At 38.4% G+C, this 18,693-nt stretch overlaps 1 protein-coding gene across 2 annotated transcripts; it reads right to left on the reverse strand.

The window, feature by feature from the left end:
* Positions 1 to 2,122: 2,122 nt before the first annotated feature.
* LOC139979950 (uncharacterized) lies at positions 2,123 to 17,382 on the reverse strand. Of its 2 annotated transcripts, XM_071991216.1 has the most exons (12): positions 17,223 to 17,382; positions 13,339 to 13,455; positions 11,989 to 12,096; positions 11,426 to 11,601; positions 9,610 to 10,043; positions 8,639 to 8,695; positions 7,931 to 7,966; positions 7,126 to 7,178; positions 7,017 to 7,095; positions 5,987 to 6,264; positions 5,103 to 5,175; positions 2,123 to 3,932 (listed from the first exon to the last, which is right to left on the reverse strand). In XM_071991216.1, the coding sequence occupies exons 2-12, from the start codon at positions 13,435 to 13,437 to the stop codon at positions 3,625 to 3,627; spliced, it is 1,701 nt and encodes a 566-aa protein (XP_071847317.1). In that variant the 5' UTR covers positions 13,438 to 13,455; positions 17,223 to 17,382; the 3' UTR covers positions 2,123 to 3,624. The 2 variants fall into 2 exon arrangements, with proteins under 2 accessions (XP_071847317.1, XP_071847316.1); XM_071991215.1 differs by having other exon boundaries at positions 7,017 to 7,178.
* Positions 17,383 to 18,693: the final 1,311 nt, after the last annotated feature.

Raw genomic sequence — 18,693 nt, forward strand, 5'->3', positions numbered from 1 at the left:
ATAAATCTAGTGAGAGAGAAGTGCAATAAACCTCATTTGATAACACATCTGACATCAAAAACTTCAGTTGTGTGCAGACTATCTTCCTCTCCACATAACCCAGCCCTAGTCTGTATGATAAGTGTTGTTTGGACACCTATATATGCTATTCACCTCACCCACCCTTCTCTCTACAAGTCTCTCCCACCCCCCCCTTTTGCTCCCCCTCAACTTCAACCTCTCCTTTACCATTTACTCTCTCTCCCTGCCTCAGCTTCACTATCCCACCCCCCCCTCATTCCCCTCCCCCAAAATCACCTGTTCCACCACATCATGCTATCGGAAGTGTCACATGGTTCATGATCATACTATTCCTTTAAAACCATAGTTTCAAGAATCTGCTGCTTTTACATCACGGTTTGTTCACTGTCACTGATCAGTTAACGATCTACAGCGATTCTTTACACAGACGACCAATAACAGATATTCTGTGTTTTTTGGCCAGATGAAAGCAACATCATACACGCATGCCCTAAGGAATTGTATAAAACCTTGGGAATGCTTTCAGCAGAACAGCTCATTTCATGACAATTCCAAAACTGACTTCAAAGTATGCCATAAGTATAAAACATGAATGTAACTACCATGAACAGTAGAACAATGACATTATGTTACATGGAAATGTTATAGAATTAAGGAACACTGATGGATACTCATAGCAATTTGATATTTAATGCTCATTATCAAGTGATATTACATTTAAAACCTTTTGGATAAAATAGAACCAGGACAGACTCTCGAATGGGATATAGCTACAAAGAAAACTTAAAGCCATTACACCCTATGAAGTCAGGCCAGTACAATAACCGACGTGACAAAACCCTTTGTGCAATTATGTGGAATGTCCGTCTAGCAGCTAAGTACACTTTCTCTCTTTCTTCCACGATTACATTTCAAGTCCTCAACGACCAGAAGTTACACCGTTCGACCCTCAGCGGTACAACTGACAGAAAATATAAATTATAACTTATGTCCTCATTGACAATCCTGTACTCTTTTTCCATGGATTTGAGTGCCTGCCAGTTTCTAGATATCTTGTGCAACTGAACCCAACCCTCTATTACCCTGTCGTGCTTATACTGGTATTACATAATCGCATGGATACCACAAAAGCGAAAATTTAAAAGCTTGACAACACAAAAGATAAAGCTACTAGATGTCAACATCTGCATACGTGCATAGTTACATTGTACTTTCGTTTGACTACTTAACAGCTTAGACATGTTGTACCATTGACAAAACAAAACATAAACTGGTAGATGTCGACATATGCATACTTGCATAGATATCTTATCAGATAGCTTTCCTTAACAACTTAGAGACTTAGTATTTTTTTCCAAAATAAAATTGCTTGTTTGACAATGAGAGTTGAAAGACTCAAACAAGTACAGATGTAAAACAAAATGATACAGAACATGAAAAGGATACTGTACTATGAGGGAAATTTTACATTTCAAATTTGAGAAACAAATTCTAAGCATTCTGGTGAAGTTTACAATAAATCCTATGTTCTGTTTTCTGATACCAGCATTTGGTAAAAACCAGTATATACCATATGACCTTACTAAAAAAAACCTTAAAGTACTTTAGAGCTTGCTGAGTTAATCTTGGCAAATATTTTTAAATGAATCTAAAGTACTCATCTAAATGGTTAAAAATTAAAAGCCCTTTGCCAGATGAGATATTGAAGTTGTAAAGTCGTGTGAGATGGCCATGGCCATGAACAAGACTGAAAACCATAATTAAATAATATATAATAATGATAAAATATCTTGATTAATATCTTGATCAAATATTAAATCAAGTTCTTTCTGTGTAATTATATGAAATTAATAAATAGAAGGCAGGGTATTTCATTTTCCCCTCAACCAGTGACAGTTGAAAAACGCCAAACATTTCATTTTTTTGGCATTTAAAGCACCTAACCTTAACCTCACCGCTACTCGGTGAATGAAGAATTCCAATTTGTTCTGGTGCACCAAAGTACAAGAACGTGGGAAGATGGGTATTAAACATTCACTTATCTAGAGACTTCAATACCCCATCTGGCAAACTTGGGTATACAAATGAAATTTCAGCAAAATTTTTAACCATTTAGATGATAAGTTTAGATTCGTTTAAATAATGTGTATCAAAATTTTTTACAATGAATACATTTTGTTCGTAATAAATTTCATTTTGATTTTCTGTTCTTAAAAAAAATATAAAAAAAAAATCAATTTTTTTCTCCAGCTTCTTTTCTTTCTTATTTACAATATGGTTTAGAAAATAAAAATTTATTGCATAGTTTTGTGTCGTTTTCTAAACACTCAATTCAAGTCAGGAAAAATATGATAACAATGTCTTTGTACAACTCTGCCCAATGTTCTTGCTTGTATCCTAATTCGGATCCATCCTGTAAGGAACGGAGTAATCACCACAATAACCATTAGTTTGTTCAACACTGTTGTGCTGCTTGGCACTCTCTAAACAGTGCTTCTGTGACTCTACCTCCTTTAAAGGTTGCCCCTCCCACCTCTAAAAGTTACCCTCTAATTCTTACGTCAATAAAATAACGACATTTGAAACAATTCCCGTTCTGTTTAATTAAACCCACAATATTGTTGAGAAATATGTAACTTGATGATCTGTCAGACAAATAAAGAAGACATTTCCATCTTGCTATAAAGGGAATGCAAAAATGTTGAATGTAACAGAAACTCATTAAGCCTGAAATAAACAGAAAGTTCTACTTGTTTCTTCCAAGACACACCTGTAAGCCAAAATATGAAATTCACTCATTCATAGGTTCAACCAATAATATTCTGAAAAATATATATTTTTATTTACATTGATTTTCTGTTGTTGCTCGAATATGTGTCATTTTTGTTTGCTTCGATCAAATAGCACAATAATTTGGTATTAAACGTTAACAGAGGTTTCATTTGTAATGTCGTCAAGCACTTGAACATATGACAAGTATCTCTGAGAAGAATTTGTTAAATTGAATTGTTATAAAAAAAAAATATCAAAAAAAAAGTTAAATTGAATAGTTTTCAATGAAAGACATTGGTATCACAGCGTTATGACAAAAAGACTAAAAGACAGTTGCATTTCATTAACCAATTTGCATATCTAGTACTGCTACCGCTACAACATTAATGTTGTCTCCTCACGTCCCTCTGTGCCCCCCACTCCATATGGGGGTACATTATTACACTGTATGCCTCAATGGTGTACTTCATCTACTGTGAAACATAAATAACTCATACACCCATTTGTAGGGTTTCGTTACTTATGTTTGGCTTTCCGGCGAGTAAATCTCACAAATTTTTGCTCACTAGAATAACCCATCTTAAACAAACTGTACATTCCCGTCGGATATTAAGTCAAAGAGATCTTTAACCCCCGAGGTCAAACTATCTACCACCAAGCATTAAAAATTATTTTTGTATTTCAGATGGCGAGAACGCTGACAAATTTCTCCGTTCGATAGGACTTCAACGAGAACATTTCTACATTTGCTGACAGAGGATTTTTTACATTCAGTGTGATGTCATAGAATGCACAAACTTAATATTTCCTAAAAACGTTTATCTACCTCATTCAGCTTTCACCACCGGCTATGTGCGTTAACCGATCTTTCACTTTTTCGTAGAGTAACTTCACTGCTGCTACCCTCTTGTGCTTGTAAAGCACTTTTGCTAGTTCAACGACCTTGAGGTCAGGCTTGGTCATTTCAAGAATATTTTGCATGGATTTATAGCGTTTCAGCTTATGAGCAATAGTATCATCCACTCCAAGGTCCTTGGCAATTTCGTAGAGATCCCCGCAGTGTTTAACGTCCTTCTCCACTAACTTTTCTAAGTCTGGCATATTTTGAAGTTGGCTATTCCTCATGTCCAAAATGTTGTCTGATGTGCAAAACAAAAATGAGGCACTTGCTATTAACCTTTGTATTCATTAATCTATGTATGGTGAATCCATGAAACAAATCGTATATTAATGATCGGCATGTCGCACACTACACCCCCCCCCTCCCTCTCCCACCAACACACCTCCCCCTTCCTCCATCACCTCATGGCTTCAAGTGCAAAAAACCAAAGTGCATTGTGGTTTCGATGATGTATTAAACATGAGCTGTTTTCTTCATAAATCTGATGTGAGTGCGGGTGTGCGACATACTTGATCTTAAAAACATACAGTGAAAAGCAGTGACAAACAATAAATTCACAATCGCACAGGCTGTCATGAAATGATCATTGACCTCAACATCAGGCTTCTTGTACTAAATGTGATACATCAACATACTAAATACAACATCCATCCGTGTTGAAATATTGTGTAAAACATGATTTTCACAATTTGACCCATGGTGAACTCACACAACCATTGACCACTGCCCACATTAAGGCTTCTTGTACTCAACGTGGTACAATTAGATACCAAATGTGGCATCTGTTCAATCTTCCCTTGCCATATTATGGTTAGGAAGGTGCGTTGGGGTAGAAAGACAAGTAAGAAGGAGTGAAGCAAATGTTTGTTTTTTTTAACTTCAAATGACCTTTGACCTACACCAAAAGCAATAAAAGGCTCCTTAAATTTGATATGGTACATCTACAAACCAAATATTCCCTGCTAGCAATATCATATTTACAAGCTTTTCACAATTTGACCCCTGGTCACCCTAAATTACCTTTGACCTCCACTAAAACAATAGCATTCTGGTACTCAATGTGGCACTTCTACACACCAAACATGAAATTGGTGCGACATTCCCTTCTTCAGATATTGTGTTTACAAGCTGGGCTTGTCAATGCATTTAATCATAAAATTGTGGGTACTACACTTTCATAAAGAGGAAGGGAGGGGATTGGGCGCAGTATTTCTTTAACATGTTACGGGAGATTGTGAAATATTTCCATAAATGGCCCACATCTACGTGGAACTAAAATGGCCCTTTCTTGAAAAGTTTGTCTTCTATTTCCCATCAGTGAAGTGGTGTGAAGGGGTGGTCTTCACTGTTTAATGGGTACCCCATCTCATTGGTAGGACTTGGTAGAAAAAGAAAATTATGGACTCACTTTCTCTCAAGAGTCTCTGTAGCCTCCCCAAGTAATAATCTTCTTCTTCACCCGATGCCATGCATTGCTGATTCTGTTATACAAAGAAAAGAAGGCAAGGAAAATAGAACATAAAATCAACTTGAAACCACATAAGAATTGTACTGGTGGGGTTTCACTTCAAGTGCTAGCAGGTTTTTTTTTTGTTTCTTTGAAAGTTCTAAAGGCCAAATAAATGAACTTATAGGTTAGGTGAGAGGCAAAGAGAAGCAGAAAGAAAAGAAGGGGGAAAAGATGTGTTCGAGAATCTCAAGGTTGTTTTTTCCCCCCCCCCTTTTTTTTTGCAAATGTTCCCATGAGCCAGCTATCTTCAAAGGCAACAACCTTTTACTGAATTATATATGACAACTTAAAAACTATAAATATAAATTAAAATACAACCCTCTAATAAATCAGGATTACAAGCTTGACTTTCACAAGAAATATGAAGTGATCCAACTAGGTACGTATATTATAGTTTTGTCTGCAGAAAGTAGCCTGACATGTTGTCACAGGGTTTGGGGAAGCGGGGGGAGGGGTCTATTTGAAATATGGTACAACATCATTTAATATACATGTGCAAATTCAATGTAATACCACCAAGACAAAATTTAATGCTACAGGGAGCAAAAATTGCCACAGGAGAAAGCAGCCAGACTTGATTTCCTCGTCAATTTGCATAAGGAGAAGAAATGCCTTAAGGAATTCCTTTCACTTCATGACATCATCATGGCTAAATTAACTAACGAACTAACGCTATAAAATACACTGGTCAGGCGGTTTGGGGGGGGAGGGGAGAATGAAAATTGTAAGATCTCTGAGGAAGCGATCAATCAATCAATCAGTCTATCAATATGAGTATTTACCTCGGCCGGAACGGCAAAGTCTGGATGTGAAGATTCTATTATGCTGCATACACGTGCCATCTTCCTTATCTTAGCGGCTTTGAACACCCTTTTCATCACATCAAATTCCGAAAAGATATTCTGATCCATAACAGTTGTCACAAAAACAGCAAGAGTGCCTATGCTGTCGGCAGAATTAGGGGTCAGTTCTTCGGCAAGGATGAAATATTGTTTGAGAGATTTGAGAAAGTCATCGTCCGTTTCTTCCTGAAGCTGCAACACCAAATCTGCAAAGCGACCTAAAATTGTAAGAAAAAAGTGGTCACCAAAACTATACGCCAATATTTGTTGACGGGGTTTACTTCTCTTAAGCACTATTCCGATTGCCACATTCAAAACGACTGTCCAGTGTCGAGACAAAGGATTAGAAAGCATTTTCAGCAACTTGATCCAGATTTGAAAACAGTTTCTAGAAATGATTATTGTTGCATGAATTTTAACTTTGTAACACTGCTTAAACCTGCATTATGAAGTCAAAAAGACACAAATTTCAGAATTGATAAGATATTCTTAGCGTAATTATTACTATGTTTTTTCATCTCCACAGTTAATGTGATCCTTAATCTTGTATACCTGCAATGTTCAACACTAACTGGCCCCTTCACCCCCTTCGTGATATTGTTCGCTATCTCCCTCTTTCCCTGTAAAACACCGTTCACCATGATTCTTCCACATTATGACATACATTTGTCACACATCACACATAGCTTCCATTCATTCTGAGCATCGCCTGTGTAGGGTGGGCGAGGGGGAGGGGGGTGGGGGTCTGGACGGCAGCTCGGATGTAGGCCCCTTGTTTATTCTTTTATATTTTCTTTATAGCTCACTGAACAATTTGCTGTTATGTTTCCATACACAGTAATCTCAAAAGCTCACTTGTGACAGAATTGCACATTTGTACAGCAAACGCATAAATGGATAGGTTTGGACGACAATCTGTCTCAGCTAGAGCTCGCACACAATTAATGGCTTTGTTTAATTGAATTCTAACCTGCTGGGTTAGGCACGTTATTGCCCTGAAGTCCGCCGTTAGGAACGTTATTGCCCTGAAGTTCGCCGTTAGGAACGTTATTGCCCTGAAGTCCGCCGTTAGGAACGTCATTGCCCTGAAGTCCGCCGTTAAGAACGTTATTGCCCTGAAGATCGCCAGGAACTGCAATGAAATCAAGAAAGACAAAAGTTCAAACTTGGTAACATTTTGGATGACAGACAAAAATGTCTTTCTTATTGACTAATGTTACTCTCGTTGCCTCCCCTAGGTACCCTAACATGATTCCCCCCACCACCTTATCTATTATTCTATTCTCTAGCCTGGCATACCCCTATTCAAACTCCTTGTTCAATAAGTCATTCATCTTCACATTCCCCTCTGCTGCCCTCCTTATTCTTCAATTATCCCTCAGCAACACATCTTCATTCTCTTCATCCTATTATTCTCCCACTCCCTACTCCACCACCCCCTCCACCCCACCCGCACCCCACACACCCTCCTGTGAGTATAATTCTTCTCTACCCACGCATGGTCTCTCAGCTTCACACGTTTCACAATCTACAGCGTAAATTTATTCAAAATTCACAGTTGTGAGTAGTGACCAGGTTACTTTGAGCAGGAGGATCGTATACAAACATGTTTTCTTTTCCATATCCTACATGGAAATGTTTTTGTATCCAAATAGAAAAAGTTTGGGGAACTAGATACTGAACTTGAGTACCTATGTGCAGTGGTATAACACTGTAGTGAATAGTAGCAGATTGACCTGTACAGAAAGGTCACAGACAGGAGCAATGCATGATGGGCAGCAGTCATCTTCTGACTATCTTATTGGACCACTAGAATGGGTGTATCTTTTACCCTCCCCCCCACCCCCTTCCCTCCCCCAAACAAAACTGCATTAATGAAGTTACCTTGCAGCATTTCCATGGTCTCTCCATCGAATGTATCTGCAACACAGAAATTGGAAATGAACATACATTATTCATACCGAAAAAACAGACAAGAAGTCCTTTTTTTTTCGGTCGATACCATAATACACAAGGTTTCAAACATGACTGCAGACACACAGAATTTAATATTCTATTCACATGATTATTGTCACATTTTGCGGTTATCAGCAGGCAGTCTTTCTAGCCACTGAGTCGTAAAGTTCCAAGAGCAGTCGGTTCACAGCTCACCGCTCATTGACTGAGACCACCCATGCATCGATAACTGCATAGTTTAGGTATAGTCTTAGGTGAGTGCTGGGTACTTGAATGTGACCTCTTGAGATTAATCATCACACAGGAATAAAGGTGAGTCATAATAGTGGTAATGACACAACAAATTTAGCAGAAAATGAACAAAACAATTAGAAACTCCAATCTACAGTAAGAAACCTCAGTTTAATGACCAAGGTTCAGGGCGGGAGGATGGGATAGCGAGCATTCCTACATCCTCCGACCATCCCCCCCTCCCCCCTGCACCCCCATGCCCTTTATATTTTTTACACCACCCCTTGTAGTAATGTTTAGTTTAGTAGAAGAAAGGATCAGGAAGGACATCTAAGTCCCCATTAAGGACCCTATAAGCATTCCTTATAGGGTCCTTATAGGGTAATGTATATAATAGCCACATACCACCATCTTCGCTGGTCATAGAGGCATTGCCTGACTTTCTTCTTTTGCTCCAAACCCCTGCAGATGAAGACAAAAAGAGCAAAAATAAGTGAGCAGAATGCTAGAAGTGTTGGAGTCATTACTAAGGACAGAATTATACATATATATGTGGAGAGCTGTATATGTTGCTAACCAATCTCTGTTATAATTAGAATGCAAGAGACATACATAACCTTTAAAAATTTATACGAATCATATAATCTTTACCAAATGATCTTTCTCTCCCCTTAAAAGGATTTTTTTTTTTTTTCATATTGAAGAAAATAATATTCCACATTGTTAGCTGAAAACGCCATCTCAAAATCTGGACCCTAACTTGAGAATTGGTCAATTTAATGTAACCTATTTTGATTGGCTAACCCTCCAACTACTCCAGGAAGCTGGATCACAGTAAGGGCTCTAATGGTGTCATCTAGGAGAAATTTCTTCAGATGCTTTCCTTAGGCTGTTATAATCTTCTTGTTCATTTTATCGTTGAAAATTGATACCATTGAAATCTTTGTTTAGCTGTCAAAGTTCTCTGTAGTATTTTTTATAGAGAACTTCACCTATGTGGATAAACGGTTGACAAATTATACAAAGAAAAGGAAAGACATTTTCATCTGAAATGACATTATCCATTCTGCTGTTACAAAGCTGCATTTACAAAATAAGCACAAAAATTGAACAATTCGTTATCTTTTACGATGCAAAATGCTACCAGGATGTGGTTTTTCCGCCGAAAAGATACTGAAAAGTTTCCGCATTTAGTCACAAGTGAGGCGTGGTATCATAGAATTCATTATGATTGATATTTAATGAATTTGCATGTCTGTCAGTTGAAACCGAGAAACCTAGCAGGTCAAACTTTGTTCAATGGATAAGTTCAATTTGTATCCATGAGAGAGTAAAGTCAGATTGATAGGATGTCATGTAGCACTGAATAAACTCACCCCTGCACTGCAGTGATATGTGATGATAAAGGCACTTTATGGCACAGCAAATGGTCACTACCAAGACAAGTACACCAGCAATCGCTGCAGAACCCATCGAGAAAATGTTAGGCCCATTGGGCATTGGCCATGTGACGATTTCATTGGAAGGATTCACGGAGGATTCATCTGTATCTACCTCAGGCAAACTGACATCAAAAGCTTTCGTGACAGTGGGCAGTTTTGTGATGGTAGTTGGAGGCTGCGATGCTAAATCGGTGGCCTGTGTCGGTGATGTGGGGTCGTCATTCTCACGGCTCACAGTGGCCGACTGTGCTATGTACTCTTCCAGGACTGGAGGTGGCGACGTCATTTTCGGCTTTGGTTTGCAAGCTTCTGGTTTCTTACCGCGACTCGTAGAGCAACGTCGACACGCACCAAGCTTTTCAAAATAGCTGCGGAAGGAGACGGGACGAGATTTGGAATGAAAGCAGCGGAAAGTGCATCAGATGCTATCAAAACATTTCTCAGTCGCAGTCGTAATTCGACGCACAGACTCTCGCAACTTGAGCAGACCATGCGAGTACGGGTTTAACAAAACCGTTTAAACGATTAACGCCACTTTTAATGGCCATGTTAAGAAATCGAGCCAGTTAATATGTCACTTGTAGAGAGCCATATAACTCCCCCAAATTTACCGGTTTGGATATATATACCATATGAGTACAGTAACAAGACTGGTAATTGTCTCTGTGCATCATACTCAAGTGCTTTCCCATCTGCCCGACCTACTGAATGGGTAACGATTAAGTAGCGCGCCGTGCTTGGCGACCAAGTGATTTTTATTGGATGAAGAGTTCGGTGAAATACACGTAGATCAACATCTGAATGGGGAAAGTGGGCAGGGTTCCGTATATGGGATTTGAGGGTGAAGTGATAAGTGTTACAATGTTCAGACATGTAAGGTAGTTGGGAAAATTCAGTGCATAAGTAAACTAGGCATGGACAAGAAAGAGGAACAGAGTCATAAGTATTAAACCAATTCACACATATATAAGACAAGCATGCAAGCTATCAAATTTCAAATACAGACAGACAAACCAACAAAAAGTAGATTTTTGTTTGCTGTTGTTTTTTCACTCCAATTATATTCTGAGCGTGGGTATGGGAGCTGGCCAAATTGACATTCTCCTAACTGGATGCAGTAAATGTAAAAGCCTACACGATACAACAACCAAAAAGTACTTCATTCACATTCTGTTGAATCCACACACTATTGAGAAATAACAATTGCATTCGATACAACCAAAAAGTACTTCATTCACATTCTGTTGAATCCATGCACTATTGAGAAATAACAATAGCATTCGACTTCATTGTTTGAATTCTTGAATTATGAACCGCAAAGCTATCGACTTTCAGTTTCTTGGTAAAACAGTCAGAAAATCAACAAAATGAATAAAGAATAAGGGAGGACTCACTCGATGTTCTACAAACCATGGGCAAAGACCCCCTAAGTGCAGATCTGAAATTTGTTTTGGTTGGGTTGCTGGATTTTTTCCAGACGTAGCCAAATGTCTTTTTCGCAGCTTATCGACAGAGATCGATTAAGGCATTTTTGTTTATCGTCGAGTCGTAGACAGAATGAGTTTTCTTAATGCTATTTTGAATATTGATTCTTAGGGGTGGGTTTGGTTGGTGGGGGGGGGGGGGCAGAGGGATCTCACCGAGTGTGGCTCAATCCTGATGGAAAATGGAAAATTTTGCGGATCACTGCTTATGCCAGATCTAGTCAACAAAATATAACGCCTACTCAACGAAAATAAACGGTACATACCCCGGTCGACAGCCCCCACACACGGTGTCACTTATCCGGGTGCACCTGCTGATTACCACTCTATTCAGACAGTGCTGACACTGTTTACACGATGGCTCCACGTAATGCTCTTCATCTTGGTACCATCCCGCATCACACGCCCTACAGCTCCCTGGCCCGATGGACTCTTCGCAGTACTGTACGGTGGAAATGCATCAGTTTATTAAGTTCATCAAGTTTATTAATTATTAAAGACTTAATAGTCAGATGAAACGAGAACCCAAACGGGCACACTAAGATATGGTTCCTTGCTTTAATAGTGGAATATTAAAGTATTCTATACTGTCTTACAAATTCATGATGCCCATACGATGGCCAGCCAAAGGTTAAGAGATGCGAGTAGCGCATGCCCCCACGAGAGGTTGTACCTCCATCGTGGCTTTTCCTGAGTTTTGATTATTAACTATCAATGTGCACGTTTATTACTCTATATGATCAGAGAGGAGACGTTCGCCGAGAAATATTCAAAGGTCCATCACTAGATGAACTACAAGTCTAGTTTCAGAAACTTGGAGGTGCCTTACGTCTACTGCAGTTCCCTTTCCACACGGCGTACACGAGTGGCATGCCTGTTGGTCGTTGTTGTAGAATCTTCCTACAGGACAATTCAAAATGCTTCGAGGATACACGAGCTGAAAAGAGGAGAGAATCAGAGTATGGTGGAAAGAGTATATATGTCCATCCACATGTTGCAATCATGAGATTTTCACCCAAAAAAGAAACATAAAGGACATATTAATATATATATATATATATATATATATATATATATATATATATATATATATATATATATATATTAAAAGATGCTGGTGTGAGTAACTCATTACTCCTTGATAGATATTCCCTTCTTTTATTGACAAAAGACACATCTTCAAAGAGAAAAGAAGGAGGGGAAAAAAACTGGTCACAAAACTGCTTATCATCTGCAAATGGCCTGTGTAGGTTAAGTTATAGGTGGTGATGGATGGTAGAGGTGGGGGTGGGGGATGGGAGAGAATGGGGGGAGCTCACATTTCAATCTCAGCCGGATTTTTTTCTTAGGGAAATGAAATGATTAAAGGTACGACTTAATCAAGGACACATTTAAGATAATTGGTGTGGATAATTAAGATTAGGCACAACAGAAGGGTTGGGAAATGAAAAGGAAATCAAATCAACCCCAAGTGAAAAAAATTTATTTCAACATAACATTGACTGATTCGATTGCAACTGATTTACACATTGAAGGAAAACAACAGCACAATGAACTTATACATATTTATGAAAACCTGGTACACAAAACAAATACATGATGAAGGAGAGCATGTACTGTCAGATTGTCTTTAAAAACAATTAATCATAATTAATTAGTTGTTTTGTTTTCAAGCTCCCACCCACCATAAAAACATTGGCAACCAGGCCTAGAATATACAAACTTTTAGCTACTAGCTGATGAATGCCATTTGCAATAAAAAGAGCTACTGGCAAAAATATCTAGTTCTCAGTGTCTTTGTCCTGAATAATAACACACATCAGATTAAATATACATGCTGTATGGCCTTTGGGGGGGGGGGGTGGGGGGAGTTGTTACAGTAAGTACAAAAATCATGCCATTCTTTAATTGATGATTGTTAACCCAGTCACCATGAGTTGAAAAATTAATTTTTAATACATTTTCAGACAGAGAGTTGTCATGGGCCCATTTTTGTTTTTCTTACTGGTAAATGATAACATCCAACTGGCAATTAATTAACCCAGCAAAGACAATGAGTCCAGATTTAAAGGGTCTGACGACTCGGTTACAACCCATCGTTTGGAAGATTGGATCTAAATCACAGAGGCAAAAAAAAAAAAAATCCTGCAAATTATGTATCGGCAGCTGTTTGACCAACCTTCTTAGATTCCTGCAAGGGGTAAGAGTTGACGGCCAATGGCACAATGATGGCAGTGAGGATAAAAAGGTCCACCCCTCTCATTACCACATCTGACATCTTCACCCTGCAGGCTGGCTAGAGAATGGAAAGAATATCTCCAAGGTTATCACCTTTACAAACAAAAACAAAAAACCAACGGAAAATATCGATATCGTCGAGAAAAACAAAGTTGAAAGTTGTAAATTTTTCCACTTGAATGCCAAAATTTGAAGTAAGATTTGAATAGATAAGCTAGTTTATGTATGTCATTACGGCATCGTGGAATCAGTGAGGTTGAGAAATACCATAGAAAAGGACGCAAAACGCTGCTTTGACAAGTGACCTCACACAAAACAATTCCATTTGATTTCAACCTGTTGACATGGCATTTTCCACTGTATAGTTTGTATGGAAACACACCCCCCAGGAGGTCTGTAAACAACTCCGTACAGGATATGTTGCAATAACCTTACTTTTCTGTGAATGGACCCCTCCAGCATGTGATCAATGAAGCAAGGAGAGAATTGGCAGAATGCCAACACCGGATGCAAAACAAACTGCTGATAAGGTTGTGTAGGTATGTCTATTGAAGTGTTCAAAATACCATCTATTGTCATTCAACATTTTTTCAAAGGTTCAATAAACATATAAATATTAGTGTGCTTAAAAACTTCCTTCCCAATAAAAAAAAAATCCTCAAGGTTCTGACCCTCCAAATTTTTCCAAGAGGTTCAACTAGACAATTAAATTTCTAAGAGAAGAACAAAAAAAGGCACTAAAATGACATGTTTAAGTTTGAAAAAAGAGTGACTATTATATGACTTCTAGAATCTTTGGGGGGTCTCATAAAGACCATTAAATTGTTTCAAAGTTTACAGAAATGCATTCGATAGAAAGTGGAAAGCTGAAGACCACTCGAATGCCGCGGTATTGAGTCCCATCCAAAGCTTATGATGTCATTGGCCCTACTGTAATCTCAAGATACAGAGCAGTTTATGAGACTGTTTACACTACGTTCGTTCCGGAGCTTTCAGCATGTTCACAAAACCACATAGAAATACAAGTTCAAGATAAATGAATAGTTTTGTATTGCTTTACAGTTCTTCATCTACATCCAATACAATATGAATAGATAGTCCCCATTTAACCAAAAAAAACATAGTTTCTTGTTTATGATCGCTTTCTACCAATTTACCAGACCTACAGAGAATTAGTCAAATAACATTACTACTGTTTAAAGTTGAGTTCAAGTGATTTAAATGAGTCTTATAAATTTTGCTCAGTTTATTAATGATATGTGAAGTCTACTTCTAGAACAATAAATAGGTTTGATTAGTCCGTCTCACTTCCAATAATCAGTGAGAAACTTTTTGAATCTTGTTTCACTTCCTTTTTTCATGCAAATTTGGTAAATATTAATTACAAAAAGAGTTTGGTTACAAAATATTGACAATGGCATGGATTCATAAATATAACTTGCTCTTAACAGTTTCTTTGGTGGAAAAACTCTTCCAAGATGCATTAATTTGATGAATTTCAATCTTCTTAATTTGGGGTATTAACAGTTGATAATTCCAAAGAAATATATATATCCAAATATAAATATGTGCCTACGACATATTGAAACATTAATAAATCAATTGAAGGAAATACAGCAAGTTGGTTAGGCCCCAAATAATTATTTCATTTCGATTCTAACAAAACTTGATGCACACTCACTTTTTCAACTTATTCTTTATTCTTCAAAAGGAAATTTTAAGTCAAAAAGTTTGAAGCTAAGAAATTGCCCAAAAAACCATTTGCAAAAGGCTGTATTTAAAAAACTTCAGAAGCCTTGCAAATTTATGACTAAAACTAAAATATCAAGTATTATAAATGGTATAACAAATTGCCAAATAATAATGGCCTCAGAGTACTGTATATAGTAGAGTGATAGGTTAGTGTGTTTTTCTGCCCTTCTGATATGCGCTAGAATGGCCGTAAATTATCATACAAATAACATACAAATTACAGACGTGTAATTCTCTTCATCTTCTGCTTATTTGATTGGTTTTGGGGCATTTAAACTGTCCAACAATTCGGTATTAGTTTAGAATCCGTACCATTTGACCCTTCTTCCAAACCCCTAACCCTATTCCCTACTTCCTAACCCTACTTCCTAACCCTACTCCCTAACCCTACTTCCTTAACCCTAACCTTATTCTGCCTATTCGAAGTAAGCTTTCCCATTCATATGACCAGTACGGATTCTAAAGTTAGGCCAACAATTCATTTCTTTCCATTGAAGAAATAATTTGCAAAGGATTACCAACAACACCTAACAAGGGCATGCCTAGTTGGATCTGTACCATCTCAAAAACTAGGGGTCAACCTCATAAATAAAGAACAAAAATCCTCCAGAAAATTCTTCAAGAGGGAATACTACAGTACGACAACTTAGCGAAACTGGAGAGAGAGCTAAGTCGATGAAATGTAACTTCTGAAGTAATGTTATTTAGAGCTGACAATGATATCGCATACCATTTATGAAGAACCAAGAACATATATATATGTCACCTAATCACTATCCAGGGAAGGGTACTTGGAAACTGCTATGACCTTGAGCACCTTCGTATACATTACTAATGTGTATATTAACAGTCCTGAGGTTTTAATATGAACATATTACTATGGTCATCTGCTGTTAGGCCTACTTCTATAGTATGTTGAACTGTTTCGTATGCTATATCGTGACGTCACTGTAGCATGGTGGGCTCATAATTGACCCACTTAAAGGGTGTGAAGACTCGCGCAAAAAGAAACGTCTAATGCCGGTAATTTGACCTTGTTTCGAATGAGGTGTAACAGAAATGTTTAGCACCTCCATCGATCCCAGAAAATACACACACAGCTTGCTAATGTTGGTAATTAGACACTAGTGTACAGTCAGTACATACAGCTGCGATCAATACCCACACTCACACAGCACAGCAAACAAACAATACTGCGATGGACACCTCAGGTCCAGCTAAAGATAACAATTAAGGTATCACGTTTCATTATTGTCTGCATTTCGTAGCGACAAGAACAAAACTTCACTTGCAAGCAACAGAAGGTTAACTTTTTCAGATGACCGCACGCGGTTTGGGGCGAGTCTTCAATGCCTTTAAGGATTTGATCAACAGCATCTATCACGGAAAATCCAAATCACTCAATTGTATGTGTTTTTCATATGTGTGGTTCCTCAGAAATGTTATTATCTCAAAATGTTTATTGTTCTGTGCATATATATGCAACATACAATTGAGCAGAATTTGACCACAAAATGTCTGCTGTGTCAAGTTCTTTCATACCCCTAAATTTACACATACCTCGATAAGCTAACTGTAACTTTTGTGTAAGTATACATCGATCGACTCTGAATGCTGTTTACTATGCTCTAAGCTCAGACAGGTCAGGTACCAGAGAGTAGTGGTATCATGCTGAGGTAATGTTGGTTATTTTTGGGAGTGAGATTTCCAAATCCCAAAAATACGTGCAAAACTGGGGAGGGGGCGGGGGGTGTTAAAAGCTTAAAAAAACACAAATTGATCAGCACATAGCTGAAATGGATTCAAACTCATGAAATATGTAACTCTGCTTCGCTGCAAAGTTTAGGTTGTATCGTTGCTGTAACTTTGCAGTGCGTCAAATACGAAGGTACGTCAATTATGAAGCATTTACTATTTGTACCAACCTCACTGTGCGAATGCAGCAAGCATAACGATATAACAGGGATACGGTTTAACATTAGCCTAACGTTACAAATATCAACTTTGCGATTGAAAACTTCAGATACCATTTATGTGATGTGTAACAATTGGAAACCGTGTTTTATATCTTACCTTGGCGGTGACGCAACCAAACTTTATCGATGACTCGAATTCATGGGAAACGCAATTACTAAGTTGGGCTATCCTACGATTCGTAGGCTAGAGTTACTGTTTTGCTGTATCACTGTAAAAGTATACTAGTGATACAGTAGCTTACACATCATGCATCGACGTTATGCAGATACAACTATGTATTCATAATTCTATAAATAAAATTACGTACTACGATAGCCTGTAAGTGCCAACTAATGGACAATGAACTTTTTAGAATCATGCTGAAAGTCACCTCCAAAAAAATTAAAAGGATTGTATATTGGCCCCAAATATGCCAGATATTCAAATATGATCACATTTGGTCGAAATTCTAAAACTGTTTTTATTACCACCTTGGAAGAAATGTACCTCACTGGGACACTCAGTCATCTCGTGTGTTCATTTAGAATGTCTGGGAATAATTTGGAGAACATATAGACCCCCAGGAAAGTACTTTTAGAGAACTATTATCAATTACAGCGTGCTATAATTTGGGGCCTATACATGCAACCTTTAAAGCCCAACAAACTATATGGAAGGACATATGATTGACAATTTGCACCGAAAATTGGTAACTAGAGGGTGGGGGGGGGGGGAGGTTCAAAGGATACCGTTGACATGTTGTCAGCAGTGGCGTCGCCAGACATTCCAATTTTGGGGGGGGGGGGGGCAACGAGGTAAATGAATCTGGAGGATTCATGTCAATTGGGTGCGCGCGTACCATGTATGGAGGGTCATGTGATGTGTTCCAGGGTGGTACTATACTGATATTTCTCTGTAGCAGTTCGAGAACAGTGTTAGTGACTTCGTGAAAGATTGGTAGGTTCGGACATGGGAAATAACGGCATAAGAAGGTACTGGTACTTCAGGCCTACGAAAAAGTGCTAATATGCTAACGTTCAACCTTATTCTCTTGAATGAAGGCAGGCCTTCTACATAATAGATCTTACTTATTAATACAGCTCTAGGGGCAAGCTTTGTCTCATATAGCCTAACGTTATTACAACACGCTATAAGTGAATGAAATGTGGGGAAATGTTTAGTTCAGTGCAACCACGGAATTCTCCATGGAACAGAGCCTAATGCTGCTCGACGGGAATATAGCTATCACGTTAGGCTACAGGCACGGTTATTGCTAGGTAACGGGTGTCGTCTGCTGCCCTAAGCACGCAAACACATTTACGTACTAGTTGGGTGAAATCATCATGCGTAATAGGGAGAGTAGTATATTAGTACCACCCTGGAACACATCACATGACCCTCCATACATGGTACGCGCGTACGCGCGTATTTACTGTGTGATAGTTTCTCCAGATTCATTTACCTCGTTGGGGGGGGGGGGGGGGGCACAGGGGGCACAGCACTTATTTAGGGGGCATAATGTTTTTGTGAATGCCGTCCTGGGGGGAGGGGGTGATTTGTGTAATATTACTTTAGGATCCTTAGATGC

This window comes from Apostichopus japonicus, chromosome 14, assembly GCF_037975245.1.
Source record: "Apostichopus japonicus isolate 1M-3 chromosome 14, ASM3797524v1, whole genome shotgun sequence".
In the NCBI taxonomy this organism is placed as follows: Eukaryota; Metazoa; Echinodermata; class Holothuroidea; order Aspidochirotida; family Stichopodidae; genus Apostichopus; species Apostichopus japonicus.

Bases quoted from the DNA above. Each gene is read 5' to 3' on its own strand.
- LOC139979950 (XM_071991215.1), bottom strand. From the start codon at position 13,437: ATGTCAGATGTGGTAATGAGAGGGGTGGACCTTTTTATCCTCACTGCC. The intron at 12,097-13,338 runs GTTGGTCAAACA...TCCTCTTTTCAG, and splicing joins CCTTGCAGGAATCTAAGAAG to CTCGTGTATCCTCGAAGCAT. The intron at 3,933-5,102 runs GTGAGTCCATAA...TTTGCACATCAG, and splicing joins ACAGAGACTCTTGAGAGAAA to ACAACATTTTGGACATGAGG.